General features: G+C 40.4%; 1 protein-coding gene across 8 annotated transcripts; it reads left to right on the top strand.

The window, feature by feature from the left end:
• Positions 1 to 15,541, top strand: LOC134623344 (uncharacterized). Of its 8 annotated transcripts, none has more exons than XR_010573441.1 (10): positions 24 to 834; positions 1,921 to 2,999; positions 3,208 to 3,276; positions 4,279 to 4,350; positions 4,640 to 4,720; positions 5,743 to 13,240; positions 13,352 to 13,442; positions 13,824 to 14,290; positions 14,405 to 14,495; positions 14,876 to 15,541. XR_010573441.1 is itself a non-coding variant. In XM_065469842.1 (5 exons), exons 1-5 carry the CDS (start codon positions 2,968 to 2,970, stop codon positions 5,771 to 5,773), a joined length of 282 nt encoding a protein of 93 aa, XP_065325914.1. In that variant the 5' UTR covers positions 1 to 2,967; the 3' UTR covers positions 5,774 to 10,772. The 8 variants fall into 8 exon arrangements, 2 of the variants coding, with proteins under 2 accessions (XP_065325914.1, XP_065325913.1); XR_010573445.1 differs by having other exon boundaries at positions 24 to 2,571; positions 2,868 to 2,999; XR_010573444.1 differs by having other exon boundaries at positions 24 to 2,999; positions 4,282 to 4,350.
• The last annotated feature ends 2,765 nt before the right edge of the window (positions 15,542 to 18,306 follow it).

Raw genomic sequence — 18,306 nt, 5'->3', positions numbered from 1 at the left:
TTTGAGACAAGCTTCATATATGTTACCTCATTTTGTGCGGCTGGATCTGGAATGGTGTGCTATGACTTTTGGTGTTTATGTCTATTATAGTTTTTTAAATATTAATATTTTAGTGAAAATTTTCCCGCGCTCCTCTGCCAAACAGTTTTGACATTAGGGTTACATATGTTACATCATTTTGTGCGGCTGGAGCTGGGCTAGTATGGTATGACTTTTGGTGTTCATGAGTTTTATAGTTTTTGAAATATTTAGATTTTAGTGCAAATTTGGGCCAATTTCTAGGTTCCTGAGAAAGATTCTACTTTTGGCCCCATAGAAACAGACTTCATTTGTGGTGTGTTGGCTCTCTCTAGTGGTATAGCCGTAGTAGTACAGGTGAAAAGATCTATGCTTGGGCGAAAACTCCATATCCCACAATTCATAGCACGCCTCTGCAGAGTAAACAATGGCGGCCACCACTTCGTTTTATATGTCTTTTATTAGTGTTTCTAGGTCACAAAATCAACTTTTAAGATATTTTCAGGCGAGAATGTAGGTGTGTAAACTTCAAATATCTGCTCGTTTTATCAAGACATCCCATATTACAGACAGTGCTCTTACGTGTTGCTGATAGCCGGCTAGCTAGCTAGTGCCGCTAGCACCGCTAGCGTATGACGACACTACGCAATGACGACACCCCTCCTCCGCTTTGAAATTGACCGTAGACATGATTTTCTGAGACAGCGTGGCTATCGCTTCACCGGTAACGCGTCTTTCCCCCCTCCTCTGCTTTGGACTTGAACTTACAGTGATTTTCTGAAGTGTTTACTAAGACACACCGTAAGCTTTTACAAGGTAAGTGTATCTCTCTGTCTCTGGTTTGAAATTTAGCTTTGAAAGTGATTTTTTTTTTTGTGTGTGTTTCTTTATCGATTTCTTTGTTTCGGCACGTTCGGCACGATGCTAAAGCCAGTTAGCGGATAGTCAGCTAAGGCAAGCGTTTCTGTCCCTCTTCCGGTTTTGAAATTGACCTTTAAAAGTGCTTTTCTGTGTCTTGACGCTGATATCTACAAAATGACTGTGATTTTATTCCAGTGGTATCGTTTGTAATTGAAACTTTTAAGATGCGACTCTCAAAAAATTGCTTCATTGTAGTCGGGTTTCACACCTCTCTTTGTCTCGTGGTTTTGTTGCTGGCTAGTTAGCTGATATTAAGCATCTCCCGGTTTGAAATTGATTTTGAAAGTGATTTACTATGACACACCGTAAGCGTATCTCTGTCTCTGGTTTGAAATTTAGCTTTGAAAGTGATTTTTTGTGTGTGTGTTTCTTTATCGATTTCTTTGTTTTGGCACGTTCGGCACGATGCTAAAGCCAGTTAGCGGATAGTCAGCTAAGGCAAGCGTTTCTGTCCCTCTTCCGGTTTTGAAATTGACCTTTAAAAGTGCTTTTCTGTGTCTTGACGCTGATATCTACAAAATGACTGTGATTTTATTCCAGTGGTATCGTTTGTAATTGAAACTTTTAAGATGCGACTCTCAAAAAATGGCTTCATTGTAGTCGGGTTTCACACCTCTCTTTGTCTCGTGGTTTTGTTGCTGGCTAGTTAGCTGATATTAAGCATCTCCCGGTTTGAAATTGATTTTGAAAGTGATTTACTATGACACACCGTAAGCGTATCTCTGTCTCTGGTTTGAAATTTAGCTTTGAAAGTGATTTTTTGTGTGTGTGTTTCTTTATCGATTTCTTTGTTTCGGCACGTTCGGCACGATGCTAAAGCCAGTTAGCGGATAGTCAGCGCTGATATCTACAAAATGACTGTGATTTTATTCCAGTGGTATCGTTTGTAATTGAAACTTTTAAGATGCGACTCTCACCGCGTACGAAACAATAACTGCGTTGTAGTCGCGTTTCACACCTTTCTTTGTCTGTCTTTATAAGGCGTTAACTACAGCACCCTTTAATACCTCAACTCTTGATTCAGCCAAGGTAAGTGCCCCCCCCCCCCCCTTATATTTTCTATGTATGTATTCAGCTGATATTTAGAAAAAAATAGGTGTGTTTAGCGCTGGATGTCATTTTATTCCAGAGCTGTTGTTTGTAATTAAAACTTTTAAGATTAGATGGTACAGTGTTTTTACTCCCTTCCAAACAGTAAAGTTCCTCTTTGTCTCTCAGTAGGAAATTTAAACCAGACAGTACAAGGCTACATTTCAGTGTTACAAGCCAATCAGTTTGCTAATTGTTCTGTGAGGTTTGTTTGCAAAGTTTAAGGTGTTAAGTAGGACTGTGAACATCTGGGTCTGCTTGCTGCTGGCATTCTGCCAGAGCCCCACCAACAAGACCGCCTCCCAGCAACGAGACTGCCTGTCAGCCTTGCAAGGTACCCAATTTTCCAATTACTCTATAAAAAAACTGTTGTGGGCAACAAGACTGTCTCCTAAGTTTGCAAGCCAATCACTTTGCCAAATGTTCTTGTAAGATTTGTTTGAAAAGTTTGAGGTGTTAAGTAGGACTGTGAACATCTGGGTTTGCTTGCTGCTGGCATTCGACCAGCGTCTCAGCAACAACACTGCCTCCCAGCTTTGCAAGGTAATTACTTTCCCAATTACTGTACACCAAAACGAAGTAACTGTCGTGGTCAACAAATCTGCCTCCCAACTTTCAAGGTAATCACTTTCTCAATTACAATATACAAACTGTTATGGAACTTAACAAAGCCTTAACACCGGGTAGTGACACTATCAATATGTCTATTTAAAGAAAAGAGATTTTTTTTTTTTTGTTCTTGTAGTCATCTTGTCTGTCAATGTATCAGAGGGTTAGAATAACAAATTGCTTGAAATGCCAATAATTAATATTCTGTTTTTATGTTGACATTCTACCAGATGCCGAGAAAAAATAAAAGATCCCAGGCACAAAAGAAGCGCTGGAAACCACTTGACCTGGTCGATCCTGCTGTCCCAGTGCTCTCTGGCCACAACCAAGATGAGGCAGTCAGTAGTTTTCCATCTGACCAGGTAATGAGGATATGGTAGTGATCACAGACAGTTGAACAGTTTTCAAAACACGTTTGAGACAGTTAAGAACACTTACCCATGCAGTTTAGGATTTTTTGTTATAATGTCACACAACTGGCATAACAGTGCATGGTATACAGAACATTTAAATGAAATGAATGTGTCAGGTCACTTAATGTCTTCTATACCCTTTTTCCTGGGTTTGCAGATGGCACCAGCCAGGTTATCTTTGGAAACACAGGATAGACTCACCTCCTTATGTTCCCCATGTACCAAGGTAAACATCAAAAAATATTCCTCTATTAACAAATTACAAGGTATGCCCACACATAGGGCTGCTCGATTATGGCAAAAATGATAATCATGATTATTTTCACTGAAATCTAGATCTCCATTATTTGACAATATGTATTTAACAATAACGATGTATTGAATAATGGCTTTAAAGATTGTCATAAAATAGTGTGCAAATACTGATAACAGTGTAAATGTTTGCAATATAAAAAATAAATGAAAAACGTAAACATGTATGTTTAGTGAACTTTGCAGTGTTGCTCCGTGGTGCAGCTACGACATTGTAGCAAAGTTTACACACTATGTCTACTTGATCCACGTCTGACTTCGCGAACCCATAATGTTTCCACCCCACTGAAGTTTTTTTGTTTTTTGTTTTTTACCTCTTTTCAACCAACGGCAGTCACTCTCCTCTCCAAATAACTTCTGCTTAGCTTTCCGAGCTTCCCTCTGTTAGCTCCTCTTAATTGTTGTGACGCGTGTTCAAAACACAGAGAGGTGTGCTCGATTTGCCGCACGGAGCAGCGTGAGAGTACAGCACGAGGGTGGTGCTAATAATCTGCTCAGTCCTTTTTAATTATCGTTGAAAGCTCAGATCGTGATTTCGATTAAAATTTGATTAATTGAGCAGCCCTACCCAGTCTGTATATATCTGATCTTTGGTGTCTATAACCACAGTTGATATGTAGTCTTTCACTTAAAGCATGTTTGCTAACTCAATTTTGTCCAATTTCTATCCAAAACAAAGGAAAATATGACAAAGGGTTTTTTATTTTTATTTTATAGCTCTGAACAGGTAATTCTGATGTGGTAGTGAGCACATACAATATATTTTTATAACACTTACCCATACAGTTGACCATTTCTATCTTATAATGTTACCCAACTGGCATAACAGTTCATGCCATGCATTGCATTGTAAAGTGAAATTAAAGTGTCAGGTCACTTAATGTCTTAACATTATATTCTTTTTTGCCTGGGTTAGCAGACAGCACCAGCCAGCTTGTCCTTGGAAACGGAGAATAGATCCACCTCCTTATGTCCTCCAGGCAGCAAGGTAACTTTAAAACGGTATTCCTCCATTAAGGATTATGGATATGGTTACATGTTGGCCTTATGCAAACAGTAAGAATTTTGTTGTCTCGCTTCTGTTAGTTTTGTTTAAAGTTTTTAAAGTTACACTCACTTTCAAATTTCTTAGTAGTTATGCAAACAGCTGGATTTTTTTTATTGCTTTGTAAGTTTAGTAACCGCTACTGTTTCATGTTTTCTTTAAAGTATCCAGTGTTACACTCTGTTTCAACTCTGTTAGTAGGTTTTCTAATTTTGATTAACTGTATTATCAGAGTTCAGAAACTCGTCCACCAGCAAAACGAGTCTGGGCAACCGATGATTTCCACACGGCATCAAATTCTCCACCTAAAAAGGTAAGCCTAACCCTATGTATAATCACCGGGGTTGATATTTAGTCTTTCACCTTAAGTGTGCTTGCTAACTCGTACTAAATATACTAAAATGTTAGACTAAACATGTACATTTGTCAGTTTCTTTCATCAGACTCCTAAAATGCAGACATCTCAACAGCTGTCTGTCTGTTTAGCTATTTCTATATCTATTATTCTGAATACTTTTATACCATTTTATACTTAAAGCTTCAGATAAATTGACATCCACAGTGAAAAGCAGTGCAAATAAATACAAACATTTTGTGACACTCATCTTTTCTCAAGATGAATGTCAGTGTGTTCTGTTTCAATCACATTTAACCTGTAACTGAATTTTGTGTCATTTCTTTACAAAACGTAACACAACTATGAAACGTGTTTTTTATGGCACATGTACAGAGCCATCTGGTTTAATCTGAAATCAGTGAATGAATTACATCTAATTTAAGAGCATCTGAGATCCTCTTACGAATAATACGTAAACAGGATTTCCTTTCATTTGTATTTAGGCTGCAATTTAGTTGATGTTTGAAGGCCCGCAGCAACCTAAAATAATGTGTTATACTGAAAGAAATTAACTGCTTTGAAAATATGAGGAGCAGAAGGTACAGATATGACCTTTGTAAAAGGTCATTAAAAAAAACACCTCTAAAGCAAATTACAGATATCTAAAATATTTGTCATTTTTACTTCCCACCTCTGCTCTCTCCCACTCTCTCTCACTGTTCCTGTCACTGTCTTTCTGCTTGTCTCTTTCGATTATGCTGTAATATGATTGAGGAGTGACATAATTTGGCTTCATTTGCCTGAACATTGTTTGATTATTTTACCAAATTTAAAAAAAAAATGTTTTTACTTTACAAGAATCTAAATTTATACAACTCTTGCCAATTAAAAATGTCTTACATCATTGTACCAAGAGTTACATATGTTTACTCAACCGTGAAATGCATATCATTAAATACTAAACAATAACATGTGTCACCTTTACATTCCTTGATCAGCCTTTCCACAACACAAATGAAGAACTACTGACAGAGGAGCTACAGAGCAACGCAGTTCAGCACTTCTGGCGTGTCAGTGCAACTCATTGTCAAAGTGATGAAAGGTACACAGAATTCTCTCGAAATCATCAGTGCACATGCAATGCCCTCACATTCCTGGCCTACCTTAATGAGGAACACCAGTTCAACACAGCCCGACTTGATAAGGTGCTTGAACAGGGAGATGCACTCTACTGTTGGATTAAAACAAATCTTCAGCAGGAGAGGCGTTATACACAAAATCATCTGACCATAGAGGAACTGCCCAAAAAAGTTCATGCTGACATAAATGTCTACAGTGTGAAAATGGACAACATAAGGTATGGATACCTGAAAGCAGCAGACAAAACTTATCAAAGAAAAGAGTGGTGGTTGCCTCTTGCTAGTCGTCTTGTATGTCTGTCAACAGATGTGAGCTATGCTTTGCTCATGGTCTCACCTCAGTGCATTGCAGTTTTCCGTGACAAATCTGGGAGGTATGGATTATTTGATTCACATTCAAGAAGTGCAGCAGGTTTACCCCAGCCAAATGGAACAGCAGTCATGCTCACTTTCACTCATGTGAATGACCTGATCACCCACCTTCATAACCTTTTTCAAAATCAAGGCAGGTATGCAAGATATGAGTTTGTGCCTGTTTCTTTCAAAAGAGTCAGCACTCACAACGAACAGCCTGCACAGTCAACTCAAGCAACACCAAGAGCAACAGCTACATCACCACAAAATGATGAACCACAAATCACAAATCCCACTGTGCAAGTGCCTCAACCAGAATCAGCCCAAACCTACATGACAATGTTAGAAAGTGCTTTAAACCCGCAACAAGACAAAATGGCTTCAAATCAAATTTGTGAACATCAACTTGAAACATCTGTTGATCCAACAAGCAACATCCAAACAGAACAACAAGAAAATCTTGAACTCAATAATGAAAGAGATAAAGTCATAGATAAACCCCCCCAAAAAACAAGAAATGTGTGCAGATTAAATAAACGACGACGTGGGAAAGCTATTCGTCAAGCTCAAAAAAGTCACAAGCAGCATGTAAAAGCTAAAGAAAAATCTTCATCTGAAGACTTGACAAAGAAGATAAACAAAAGAAGACACGAAAAGGAACGATATGCCTGCTTTCCTGAATTTAGAATGAAAAAATTACAGGCTGTGAAAACTCAATATGCTCAAAACTGTCATCGCCATAAACAAAAACTGTTATCAGCCAAAGATTATTATGCAAATCCTCATATTCAAGAGAAGATAAAAGCCCACAATGTGAAGAGATACCAAAATGATCCTCATTTTCAACAAAAAAAGAGAGACTACATTATCAGAAGATATACCACAGATGCCAGCTTTCGAACCAGACAGAAACAATATGTGTTCCGAAGATACAACACGGATGCTGACTTTCAAAGCAGACAGAAGCAATATCTGGTCCAAAGGTACAACACGGATGCTGACTTTCAAAGCAGACAGAAGCAATATCTGGTCCAAAGGTACAACACGGATGCTGACTTTCAAAGCAGACAAAAAAAATACATGAGCCAGAAATACAGAGAGGATGATGTCAGAGAAAGGAAGAGGGCATATATAAGAACAAAATATGCATCGGATCCAAAATACAGGCACAAACAAAAAAAATCAATTCATGCCAGGTATCATAATGACTCACAATTCAGACTGCACCATATACAGCGCTGTGCAGAGTACCAGAGACACAAAATGGCTACCACTGCATCTTTCGCCATTTATAAAAAGTTGTGTGCGCAGAGAATAAAGAAGAAATACAGACGACTAGTAACACAATTCCAGCAGGGTCCACAGTCTGAAGCACAGCCCCAGCTTGTAGTGAATAGTGTGATGCAAGCAGCCACATTAGCTTTCCGTGAAACAATTAAGTTAGGACCCACCCATGTCTGTACAGTGTGCCACAGAACTCTGTTTCCTAATCAAGTAAAACACTGCAAAAGATCAAAGTATGTTAAAAATAGTCACATTGTTGACACCTGCTTGACAGGAAAATTTGTCCATGTTTGTGATAGTGAATGTACAGCTAATTGTACCTTTCCAAAACAAAGAATGCAAGAGTGGATTTGCTACAACTGTGACAGCCACCTACAACGAGGAAAGATCTCTTCCATCGCAGTGGCAAACAATTTAGCACTAGCACCCATCCCAATTGAACTGAGTCAATTAAATGTACTAGAACGACAACTGATTGCTAAAATTCTCCCGTTTGCCAAAATCATTGCATTACCAAAAGGACAACAAAGAGCCGTACATGGGGCTGTTGTTTGTGTACCGTCAGACGTGGAAACCACAGTAAACTGTCTTCCCAGACCTAGCAATGAAGCCCAGCTCCTGCAAGTACAACTGAAAAGACACATCAGATTCAAAGGATACCAACACTTCTACACTGTGAACATGAAGAATGTGTTAGCAGGCTTATCAAAGCTAAAAGAGATGCATTCAGAATACAAAGATGTATCTATTGATGATGACGCAACTTTTGCTGATCCCACAAATAATCAGATAATCGAGACGGAACATGACACTGCTGATACAGATATTCAAGATGCACTGCCCAGAAACTTTGACAACCAAATTGTACCAGAAAGAAGAACCACTGAGGAAACAACAGCTGGAATACTTGAGCCATGTCATGATGTAAACGAACTATTGGAGCCTGAACAGTCAAATGGAGAGCCCTTACAAGATACGGAGAAAGAAAAGGAAGAACTTCGCCCTGGTCTTGTTCTAGACACCTGTATGCAACCACCAGATATAGCACAGGACATTTTATCATATGGTGAAGGAATATTTAGCATTGCACCCGCCCAAGGAAATAGACCTGTTGGTTTCTTCTCTATTCCTAAACTTGAAGCCATGGCCTTTCCTGTGCAGTTCCCAACTGGACAGAACACATTAGATGAAGCCAGACAAGTCAAACTGTCCCCAAGCATGTATTTTAATACACGGCTGTTCTCTGCAGATACACGCTTTGCAACTGACCAAAGCTACCTATTCTTTGCACAGTTTGTAACAGAAACACACATGGCTACAAACAGCATGTCCATCCAATTGCGCAAAGGTAAGGCAATCACAAAGGATGGACGTAGAATTAGTAACAGAATGCTTCAAAATAAAGACGAAGTGGAGAGACTGATAAATAACAAAGATGCAACACGCTTCATGAAACCTCTGAGAGGTACTCCAGCCTATTGGGAAAAGGCACTGAAAGATCTGCATGCTATGGTCAGACAGTTAGGAAAGCCAACTTTTTTCCTGACATTTTCAGCTGCTGAAATGAGATGGCCTGAGGTTGTTGAGGTCATAAAAACTCAACAAGGTGAACAAGTGGATTTTTCACAACTTGACTGGAACACAAAGTGTGAAATTCTCCGAAGCAACCCTGTGACTGTGATGCGATTGTTTGAAAAAAGAGTCGATGCACTAATGACAACACTGATCCTGTCCCCAGCACAGCCCATCGGTGAAGTAGAAGATTACTTTTATCGAGTGGAGTTTCAGGCCAGAGGTAGCCCTCATATCCATTTACTGGTTTGGGTCAAAGATGCACCTAAATTTGGAAGCGACCTTGAAGACCACGTGTACAAATTTATTGACAAGTACATAACATGTAAGATGCCTGACCAAAATGCCGATCCTGAACTTCACAAAATTGTGTCTGAGGTTCAAGTCCACAGCAGAAATCACTCCAGATCCTGCAAAAAAGGTAATGTGTCATGTAGGTTTGGGTTCCCCAAACTACCTGTAGACCAAACAATGATCACTTTCCCAAGCCCAGATGATGACGATGATCACAATGATAAGCAGCATAGCACAAGTAAGGAGAAAGGCACAAATGAAAAACAAAAGCAAAAAAACAGACGAATGGCGCTCGCAAAAAAACAGAAAGAGGCCAAAGAAAAACTCCAGCCATTGAGAGATTTGCTCTGTGACCCAAATTCCTCGTTTGAAGACTTGTCTGAGCTGCTTCACAAATGCAAATTAACTTATGAACAATACTTGGATTGTGTCTTCAATTTAAGCAATGGCCATGTCATCCTCTTAAAGCGTGAACCTAATGACTGCTGGGTGAATGCATACAATGCAGATCTACTGAGAGCCTGGAATGCCAACATGGACATCCAATATGTCATTGATGACTACAGCTGCCTGATGTACATGATGTCTTATGTCTCTAAACCCGAATTTGAGATGACACAATTTCTTAATGGAGTCATCCAGGAGGTAAAAAAGTCCAATGTCAATGAAAGAGATGAAATGAAACAGATAATGCAGGCATATGCTAAACACAGAGAAGTCAGTGCCCAGGAATCCGTGGCAAGGACATGCAGCCTGCCACTAAAAAAGTGTTCACGCAGTGTGGTGTTCATACAGACTGATGATGATGCCCTGAAAATGAGTCTCCCGATGAGCAGGTTGCAAAGCATGGCACCAGATGATGAAAATGTGTGGATGTCTGGATTGCCAGAAAAATATGCAAACAGACCCAGAACACCTGAGTTTGAAAGAATGTGTTTGGCTGAATTTGCTTCAGAGTACAGGATTCTCTACAGCCGTGAAACAGAGTCAAAAAATGCCATCCCTCTTTTGAATAACATGGGTTATATTCAAAAGAGAACAAGAGGGAAACCTGCAATAATCAGATATCCTCGCTTCTCAGAAAAGAAACATCCAGAAAAGTTTTATAGCAGACTACTAAAACTTTATTTTCCACATCGATCAAATGATGACTTTAAAAACACAGAACACTCCACATCCGAACAGTTCTACAAAAGTGGACGAAAACATGGTTTTGCAGTACGGCCAATTGTTACCTTTAACAAAAAGCGTTATGAAAGCCATGGCAAAACAATGGAAAGGGCATTGGAACAGATTGAACAACAAGGCCCACTTATCAATGCATGGAACACCTTTGCACCTGAGGTTGAAGTAGATCGTTTAGAGTGTGTGGCCCAACGACAATCCAGACACGAGACTGACGAAAATGAAATGGACATTGTTCCAGACTACCAAGTCAGTGGTAGCAACAGTGGAACCATGCCAGCAATCATAGCACCTAAGCTGAGCCCAGACTTTGTCAGAAAAATGTACCAAAGTCTAAATGAAACCCAAGCATCCATATTCTACGCAGTGCGTGAGTGGTGTTTCAAACTTGTGTGGGGTCACTGTCCTGAGCAGTTCTTTTATTTTGTCTCTGGAGGAGCTGGCTGTGGAAAATCACATGTTATCAAGTGCATATATGAGGAGGCAACAAAGATTTTGCACCAACTCCCCAGATTCCGTGACCAAGCAGACATGTCCTACCCTGCAGTACTGCTGACTGCATTTACTGGCACTGCAGCTTTTAACATATCTGGGAAAACACTGCACTCTCTGCTAAAGCTGCCAAAATCTTTAAAACCGCCGTATCAGGGATTGGGCAATGCACTGGATGAAGTGAGAGCTTCACTTTCAAATGCAGAGATTCTGGTCATTGATGAGATATCTATGGTTTCTAAAGACCTTTTTGCCTACATCCACTGGAGACTTCAGCAGATCAAAGGAAACAAGAAGCCTTTTGGTGGGATGTCTATCCTTGCAGTAGGAGACTTTTACCAGCTGCCACCCCTTGGAAAAGCCAAACCACTCTGTGTGTACGAGGACAATGTCTTTGATCTCTGGAAAGACTATTTCCACATGGTCAACCTGACAGAAATCATGCGACAGAAAGATGATCATTCTTTTGCTGAAGTTCTGAACAGGATAAGAGTGAAGCAAAAAACAAATTCTCTTGAAGCCAATGATAAAGCCTTGCTCACACAGGCTATCCATGACATAAAAGACTGTCCATCTAATGTATTACACATTTATGCTACAAACAAAGAGGTCGACAAACACAATTCAGCAACTGTAACTGCTCTTCATTCTGATATCATAAATATTCAGGCCGAAGACTACAGAAAAGACCCACGGACGGGTGAGATGGTCCTCCTGGCAGATATGATGAAAGGCAACAAAAGAGATTTACCTGATAACATACAAGCTGCACCTGGAGTGCGTGTTATGATTATTAGAAATTTGGATGTTGAAGATGGGCTTGTTAATGGGACATTTGGAACAATCACGAACATTGTGACAACCACACAGGATGGACCAAAAACTGTGAATCTCATTGGACTTACGCTGGACAATCAAAATTCTGGGCAAAAATTTCGCAGAAAAATACAAGGATCCTCAGACAACCTCGTATATATTGAGAAATGTGAAGAATCTACAAGTAAAAAAGGAGTTCTTCGCAGGCAATTTCCAATGAAGTTGGCCTTTGCATGTACAGCTCACAAAGTACAAGGCATGACAATGGAGTCAGCAGTAGTATGTTTGAAGCGTGTTTTTGAGCCTGGAATGGCCTATGTCGCACTCAGCCGCACAACCTCACTTAAAGGACTGTACATCACAGACTTTGATGAAAGGAAAATCTATGCTGATCCTGCCATCACAGATGCACTCAAAAATATGAGACATGCATCATTTGAGAATGCAAGACCACTGTTGCAATTCTTAAAATCAGTTGTTCCCACAGTCCCCACATTGACAATTATCCATCACAATGCACAAGGTCTCCCAACTCACATGGAGGACATGAGATGCCACCATGAAGTCAGCCTTGCTGATGTTTTATGCATAACAGAAACTCACTTGTCTGGATCATCAGTTTCTCCCCGCTTCCAGCTGGAACAGTACAACATGGCCACACGCAACAGACACGTCTCTTACACAAACCATACAGACATGGCAAAGGTAAATGGCGGTGGAGTTGCAATGTACTACAAAACAGTTCTTATAGCAGAGTCTCGAAAATACCTGCAAAATGTGACTGACCTTGAATTTGTTGTTATCAAGGTTGAATCGCCAGTCACAGCTTTGATAGCAACTGTATACAGGCCACCAAATTACAGCCACGTGAGGTTTTTACCACAAATGCAATGTCTTTTGGACTCATTGGAAATGATGAATTGCCAACCAATTATTGTTTGTGGAGATTTCAATGAGGACCTTATGAGCAGAGGAAAAAAACCCATCCAAGAACTGTTTCAGTCAAGAGGATATGCACAACTTATTACTGCTGCAACTACCGAAAAACACACATTGATTGATCACCTTTACATATCACAGCCATACGCCTGCCTCCAATCAGGTGTTCTAAATACATATCACAGTTATCACAACCCCATTTATTGTGTAATTCACTAACACAAAATGACTGCAAGGTTGTGAGGGATATGGACTTGCCAAGTGATCTTAGTGTCTTTGCAACTGAGCACACTCTACCACCAAAAAGGACAGCTCACCAGTGGGAGCTGATACATAAGACTGCTCTCATCCATTGAAGAGCTGACCAGAAACGTGAACAGAGAGACTGCAACTGCACCTGATGGGATCCCTGCCATAACAGGTAATTGTATTTTTGTTTCTTACTTTATATTCTAACATTTATTGATATTCTTTGAAACAAACTATAATCTCATCCATTCATTAAGTCATCCATCCATTCATAACTCCTCAGATGTGTTCTGTCCAGTAAAGGCAGTGGAGAAGCCCTACACTGATCTTGAAACTGTGCCACGCTAGTAGAGACCGGCTACAAGGATGGGCAGGTATAGTGAAATTAAAATGCACCTTTTGGTTCAACAGGTTTATATATACAGTCAAGTGATCAAAAGACACCAGTATTAAACCCATTTAAACCAACTACATGTTTGGATTGGAACTGTATACAGGCCACCAAATTACAGCCACGTGTGGTTTTTACCTCACATAGCAACTTACCCCATCCAAAGACACCAGTATTAAGCAAATTTCTTTTTTTTACTTCATTTTTAATATAGTTTTGGGTCATTTAGTTCTAGAGTTAGATTTGTTTTTCCAATTATTTTTTAGAACTTCATTACTTGCCATTTCGCTAACTGAAGAGCTGCGCTTTGTGATGTCTCTTGTTTTATTGTTTTAAATTGTGTTTTCCTTTTATCTGTTTCTAGCTGTTTTCGCAAAGTCAGCCAACCACTTGCTTCCAAATGACCCTTATCCAGAAGTATCCGTGAGTGCCTCATAAACAGAAACTAACGTGGAGACCTACCTCTCAGAGAAAAACGCACACATAAGAAAAGCCGACCCACTTCAGTACTGGGAAGAACATCCTAATCTGTTTCCCTCTATGGCTGCTGTTGCGATCCCAGTGTGCCCCCTGTAGCTCTGTGGACAGTTTTGGATTTGTTTACATCTCACCCAACCGGTCCCAGCAGATGGCTGCACCTCTCTAAGCCTGGTTCTGCTGGAGGTTTCTTCCTGTTAAAAGGGAGTTTTTCTGAACACACTCTACCACCAACAAGGACAGCTCACCAGTGGGAACTGATAGATAAGACTGCTGATGTGCTCTCATCCATTGAAGAGCTGACCAGAAACGTGAACAGAAAGACTGCACCTGATGGGATCCCTGCCATAACAGGTCATTTGTATTTTTTTGTTTCTTACTTTATATTCTAACATTTATTGATATTCTTTGAAACAAACTATAATCTCATCCATTCATTAAGTCATCCATCCATTCATAACTCCTCAGATGTGTTCTGTCCAGTAAAGGCAGTGGAGAAGCCCTACACTGATCTTGAAACTGTGCCATGCTAGTAGAGACCGGCTACAAGGATGGGCAGGTATAGTGAAATTAAAATGCACCTTTTGTTCAACAGGTTTATATATACAGTCAAGTGATCAAAAGACACCAGTATTAAACCCATTTAAACCAACTACATGCTTGGATTGGAACTGTATACAGGCCACCAAATTACAGCCACCTGTGGTTTTTACCTCGCATGGCGACTTACCTCATCAGAAGACACCAGTATTAAGCCAATTTCTTTTTTTTACTTCATTTTTAATATAGTTTTGGGTCATTTAGTTCTAAAGTTAGATTTGTTTTTCCAATTATTTTTTAGAACTTCATTACTTGCCAGTTTGCTAACTGAAGAGCTGCACTTTGTGATGTCTCTTGTTTTATTATTTTAAATTGTGTTTTCCTTTTATCTGTTTCTAGCTGTTTTCGCAAAGTCAGCCAACCACTTGCTTCCAAATGACCCTTATCCAGAAGTATACGTGAGTGCCTCATCAACAGAAAATAAAGTGGAGACCTACCTCTCAGAGAAAAACGCACACATAAGAAAAGCCGACCCACTTCAGTACTGGGAAGAACATCCTAATCTGTTTCCCTGTATGGCTGCTGTTGCGATCCCAGTGTGCCCCCTGTAGCTCTGTGGACAGTTTTGGATTTGTTTACATCTCACCCCAACCGGTCGCGGCAGATGGCCGCCCCTCCCTGAGCCTGGTTCTGCCGGAGGTTTCTTCCTGTCAAAAGGGAGTTTTTCCTTCCCACTGTCGCCAAAGTGCTTGCTCATAGGGGGTCATATGATTGTTGGGTTTATCTATATACATTAATGCTTGTATGCTTTTCATTTATACTTTTGCCTTACTTTTCAGTTCATAATATAAAGTTACTTGAATGGTTTCCTTTTCCTTTTTTATTTTATATTGCTTTGCTATTTACCACAATCTAAATATCATGTTTAAATGTCATACATTATTGTAAATGGTATCTGTACAAAATATTGTTTGAATAACATGATACATTTATTAGTCCCACAATGGGAAATTTCATAATTTGCATGTGGTATTTTCCCCTTTGACATTAAAATACCTTTGAAATACAAATTGAATACCGCTTAATGGACATCTTTTTTTTCTACCACTTTAAACGACTCAAAACTGTAAAATCTAAATTGTAACTTCTCTTGAACACCTGACACTAAAGCATAATTTATTTTCTTTTATATCTATTAACTTATTTTGTAATCATGTAACTGGAGCATCTTTCTCTCATCTCTGTATGCCGCATATAACAGAGATCACAATACAGCTTACTTTGCTTTAAGTTGAAAATCAGCTGTATTCCATTTCCCTCCTTCTTGTGGTATAAAAAGCAAACTATGCTCATGTTGCATCTTGCTCCCTCTAGTGTTATAAAAGGCAACCGGCACTAGTTGAACCACATTAAAGGCAAACTACACTCATTGGCAGTAGCATAGGCACACTTAAAATTTCTTCTGAAATTTTCGCTTTCTAGTTATGTGTGCCTATGCCAAGAGGCACACATATTACTATTGCTCGGATTTATTATTCTTATTATTATTATTCTTCAGTTTCCGCCTGAAATTTTGCAGCGAATCTCGCCCCGCAGTTTTGAGACAAGCTTCATATATGTGACCTCATTTTGTGCGGCTGGATCTGGAATGGTGTGCTATGACTTTTGGTGTTTATGAATTTTATAGTTTTTTAAATATTAATATTTTAGTGAAAATTTTCCCGCGCCTCTCTGCCTAACAGTTTTGACATTAGGGTTACATATGTTAGATCATTTTGTGCGGCTGGAGCTGGACTATTATGTCATGACTTTTGGTGTTTATGACTTTTATAGTTTTTGAAATATTTAGATTTTAGTGCAAATTTAGGCCAATTCATCTTTTGGCGCCAAATAAACAGACTTCATTTGTGGTGTGTTGGCGCCATCTTTTGGTCCCATTGAAACAAATTTCAAACTTCATTTGTGGTGTGTTGGCTCTCTCTAGTGGTATGCCGGGAGTGGTACAGCCTGTCTACCCTTATTTGGATACCGTAATGATGACAATATCAATGGCGCGCACAGCCTCGCTGCTTTCAGGAACCATTGGAGGTTTTAAGGTTGCGCGAACCATTGAATAGTTACGGTAAACACAATGGCTTCTATGCTTGGTGGAAAACTCCATATCCCACAATTCATAGCACACCTCTGCCGAGTTACACAATGGCGGCCACCACTTCGTTTTATATGTCTTTTATTAGTGTTTCTAGGTCACAAAATCAACTTTTAAGATATTTTCAGGCGAGAATGTAGGTAGGTAAACTTCAAATATCTGCTTGTTTTATCATATTAGCGACAGTGCTCTGACGACCTTGGTCCTGCCTGACAGCTAGCCGGCTACCTAGCTAGCTGCCGCACTTGGCTGCAAATGCACAGCGAGGGGACTCTCTCTCTCCTTTCACCTCCCCGGTCTCTCGCAAATGCTCGCACAGAATCGGAGTTACAGCTGGATGTGGAAAAAATAACTGAGTTGTTTGGTGGTGCTATAATGCGGAGCTACAACAGTGGGCAGCTATCCACCGGTGTATGACAGAAAGGACATGCCGCGACCGCCGATCGACCGGTGTTTGCTAACGCGGAGGTCAATCGTGGATCAGGGAAAGCGAAGGCAGGAGCGTGAGGTGCACTGAATTTCAGGTAAGAAGTTATGACCTGCACTCTATTTGGGTCAGATATAAACCGAGTTTAGGTGTAGTTTATTTAGCAACATTTCTCTTACGTGTTGCTGATAGCCGGCTAGCTAGCTAGCGCCGCTAGCTTAGCCAGCTAGCGCTGCTAGCGACCCTTCGTGAAAAACCACCCAGGCTTGGCTGATAGTGAGGTGGCTAAAATTTGTTTCATCGCCCGATCGCTCGGCAAGGGTCTGTGTCTTAGCTGGACTTATTTTTCATTTATATGGGCCGATGATGCTGGTCGATGTGGAAAAAATAACTGAGTTGTTTGGTGGTGGAGCTACAACAGAGGGCAGCTATCCACCGGTGTGTGACAGAAAGGACATGCCACGAACGAGACATACAAGGCGGTGAGGCTACCGCCGATCGACCGGTGTTTGCTAACGCGGAGGTCAATCGTGGATCAGGGAAAGCGAAGGCAGGAGCGTGAGGTGAACTGAATTTCAGGTAAGAAGTTATGACCTGCACTCTATTTGGGTCAGATATAAACCGAGTTTAGGTGTAGTTTATTTAGCAACAGTTCTCTTACGTGTTGCTGATAGCCGGCTGGCTAGCTAGCTAGCGCGGCTAGCGACCCTTCGTGAAAAACCACCCAGGCTTGGCTGATAGTGAGGTGGCTAAAATTTGTTTAATCGCCCGATCGCTCGGCAAGGGTCTGTGTCTTAGTTGGACTTATTTTTCGTTTATATGGGCCGATGATGCTGGTCGATGTGGAAAAAATAACTGAGTTGTTTGGTGGTGGAGCTACAACAGAGGGCAGCTATCCACCGGTGTGTGACAGAAAGGACATGCCGCGAACGAGACATACAAGGCGGTGAGGGTACCGCCGATCGACCGGTGTTTGCTAACGCGGAGGTCAATCGTGGATCAGGGAAAGCGAAGGCAGGAGCGTGAGGTGAACTGAATTTCAGGTAAGAAGTTATGACCTGCACTCTATTTGGGTCAGATATAAACCGAGTTTAGGTGTAGTTTATTTTCATTGTGCTGACTTTTTCAATCACTTACAATAACTCGTACTGCGTGCTAGCTAGCACGACGGGGACGGAGTTTGTATACAGCTGTGTGCACGCTAAGTTACCGATGTTACCGATGTTGAACTTTATGACAGCCTCCCCTGTCATT

Source organism: Pelmatolapia mariae, unplaced genomic scaffold (genome assembly GCF_036321145.2).
Source record: "Pelmatolapia mariae isolate MD_Pm_ZW unplaced genomic scaffold, Pm_UMD_F_2 NODE_ptg000569l+_length_104271_cov_1, whole genome shotgun sequence".
In the NCBI taxonomy this organism is placed as follows: domain Eukaryota; kingdom Metazoa; phylum Chordata; class Actinopteri; order Cichliformes; family Cichlidae; genus Pelmatolapia; species Pelmatolapia mariae.
The sequence above is the reverse complement of the archived record's forward strand: the minus strand, read 5'-3'. Positions and strand labels throughout refer to the sequence as shown.

Excerpts from the sequence above, each read along its gene's own strand:
- LOC134623344 (XM_065469841.1), top strand. The coding sequence starts at position 2,968 with ATGAGGCAGTCAGTAGTTTTCCATCTGACCAG. Across the intron at positions 3,000-3,207 it reads GTAGTTTTCCATCTGACCAG|ATGGCACCAGCCAGGTTATC; the intron begins GTAATGAGGATA and ends CTGGGTTTGCAG. Across the intron at positions 3,277-4,278 it reads TATGTTCCCCATGTACCAAG|CAGACAGCACCAGCCAGCTT; the intron begins GTAAACATCAAA and ends TGCCTGGGTTAG.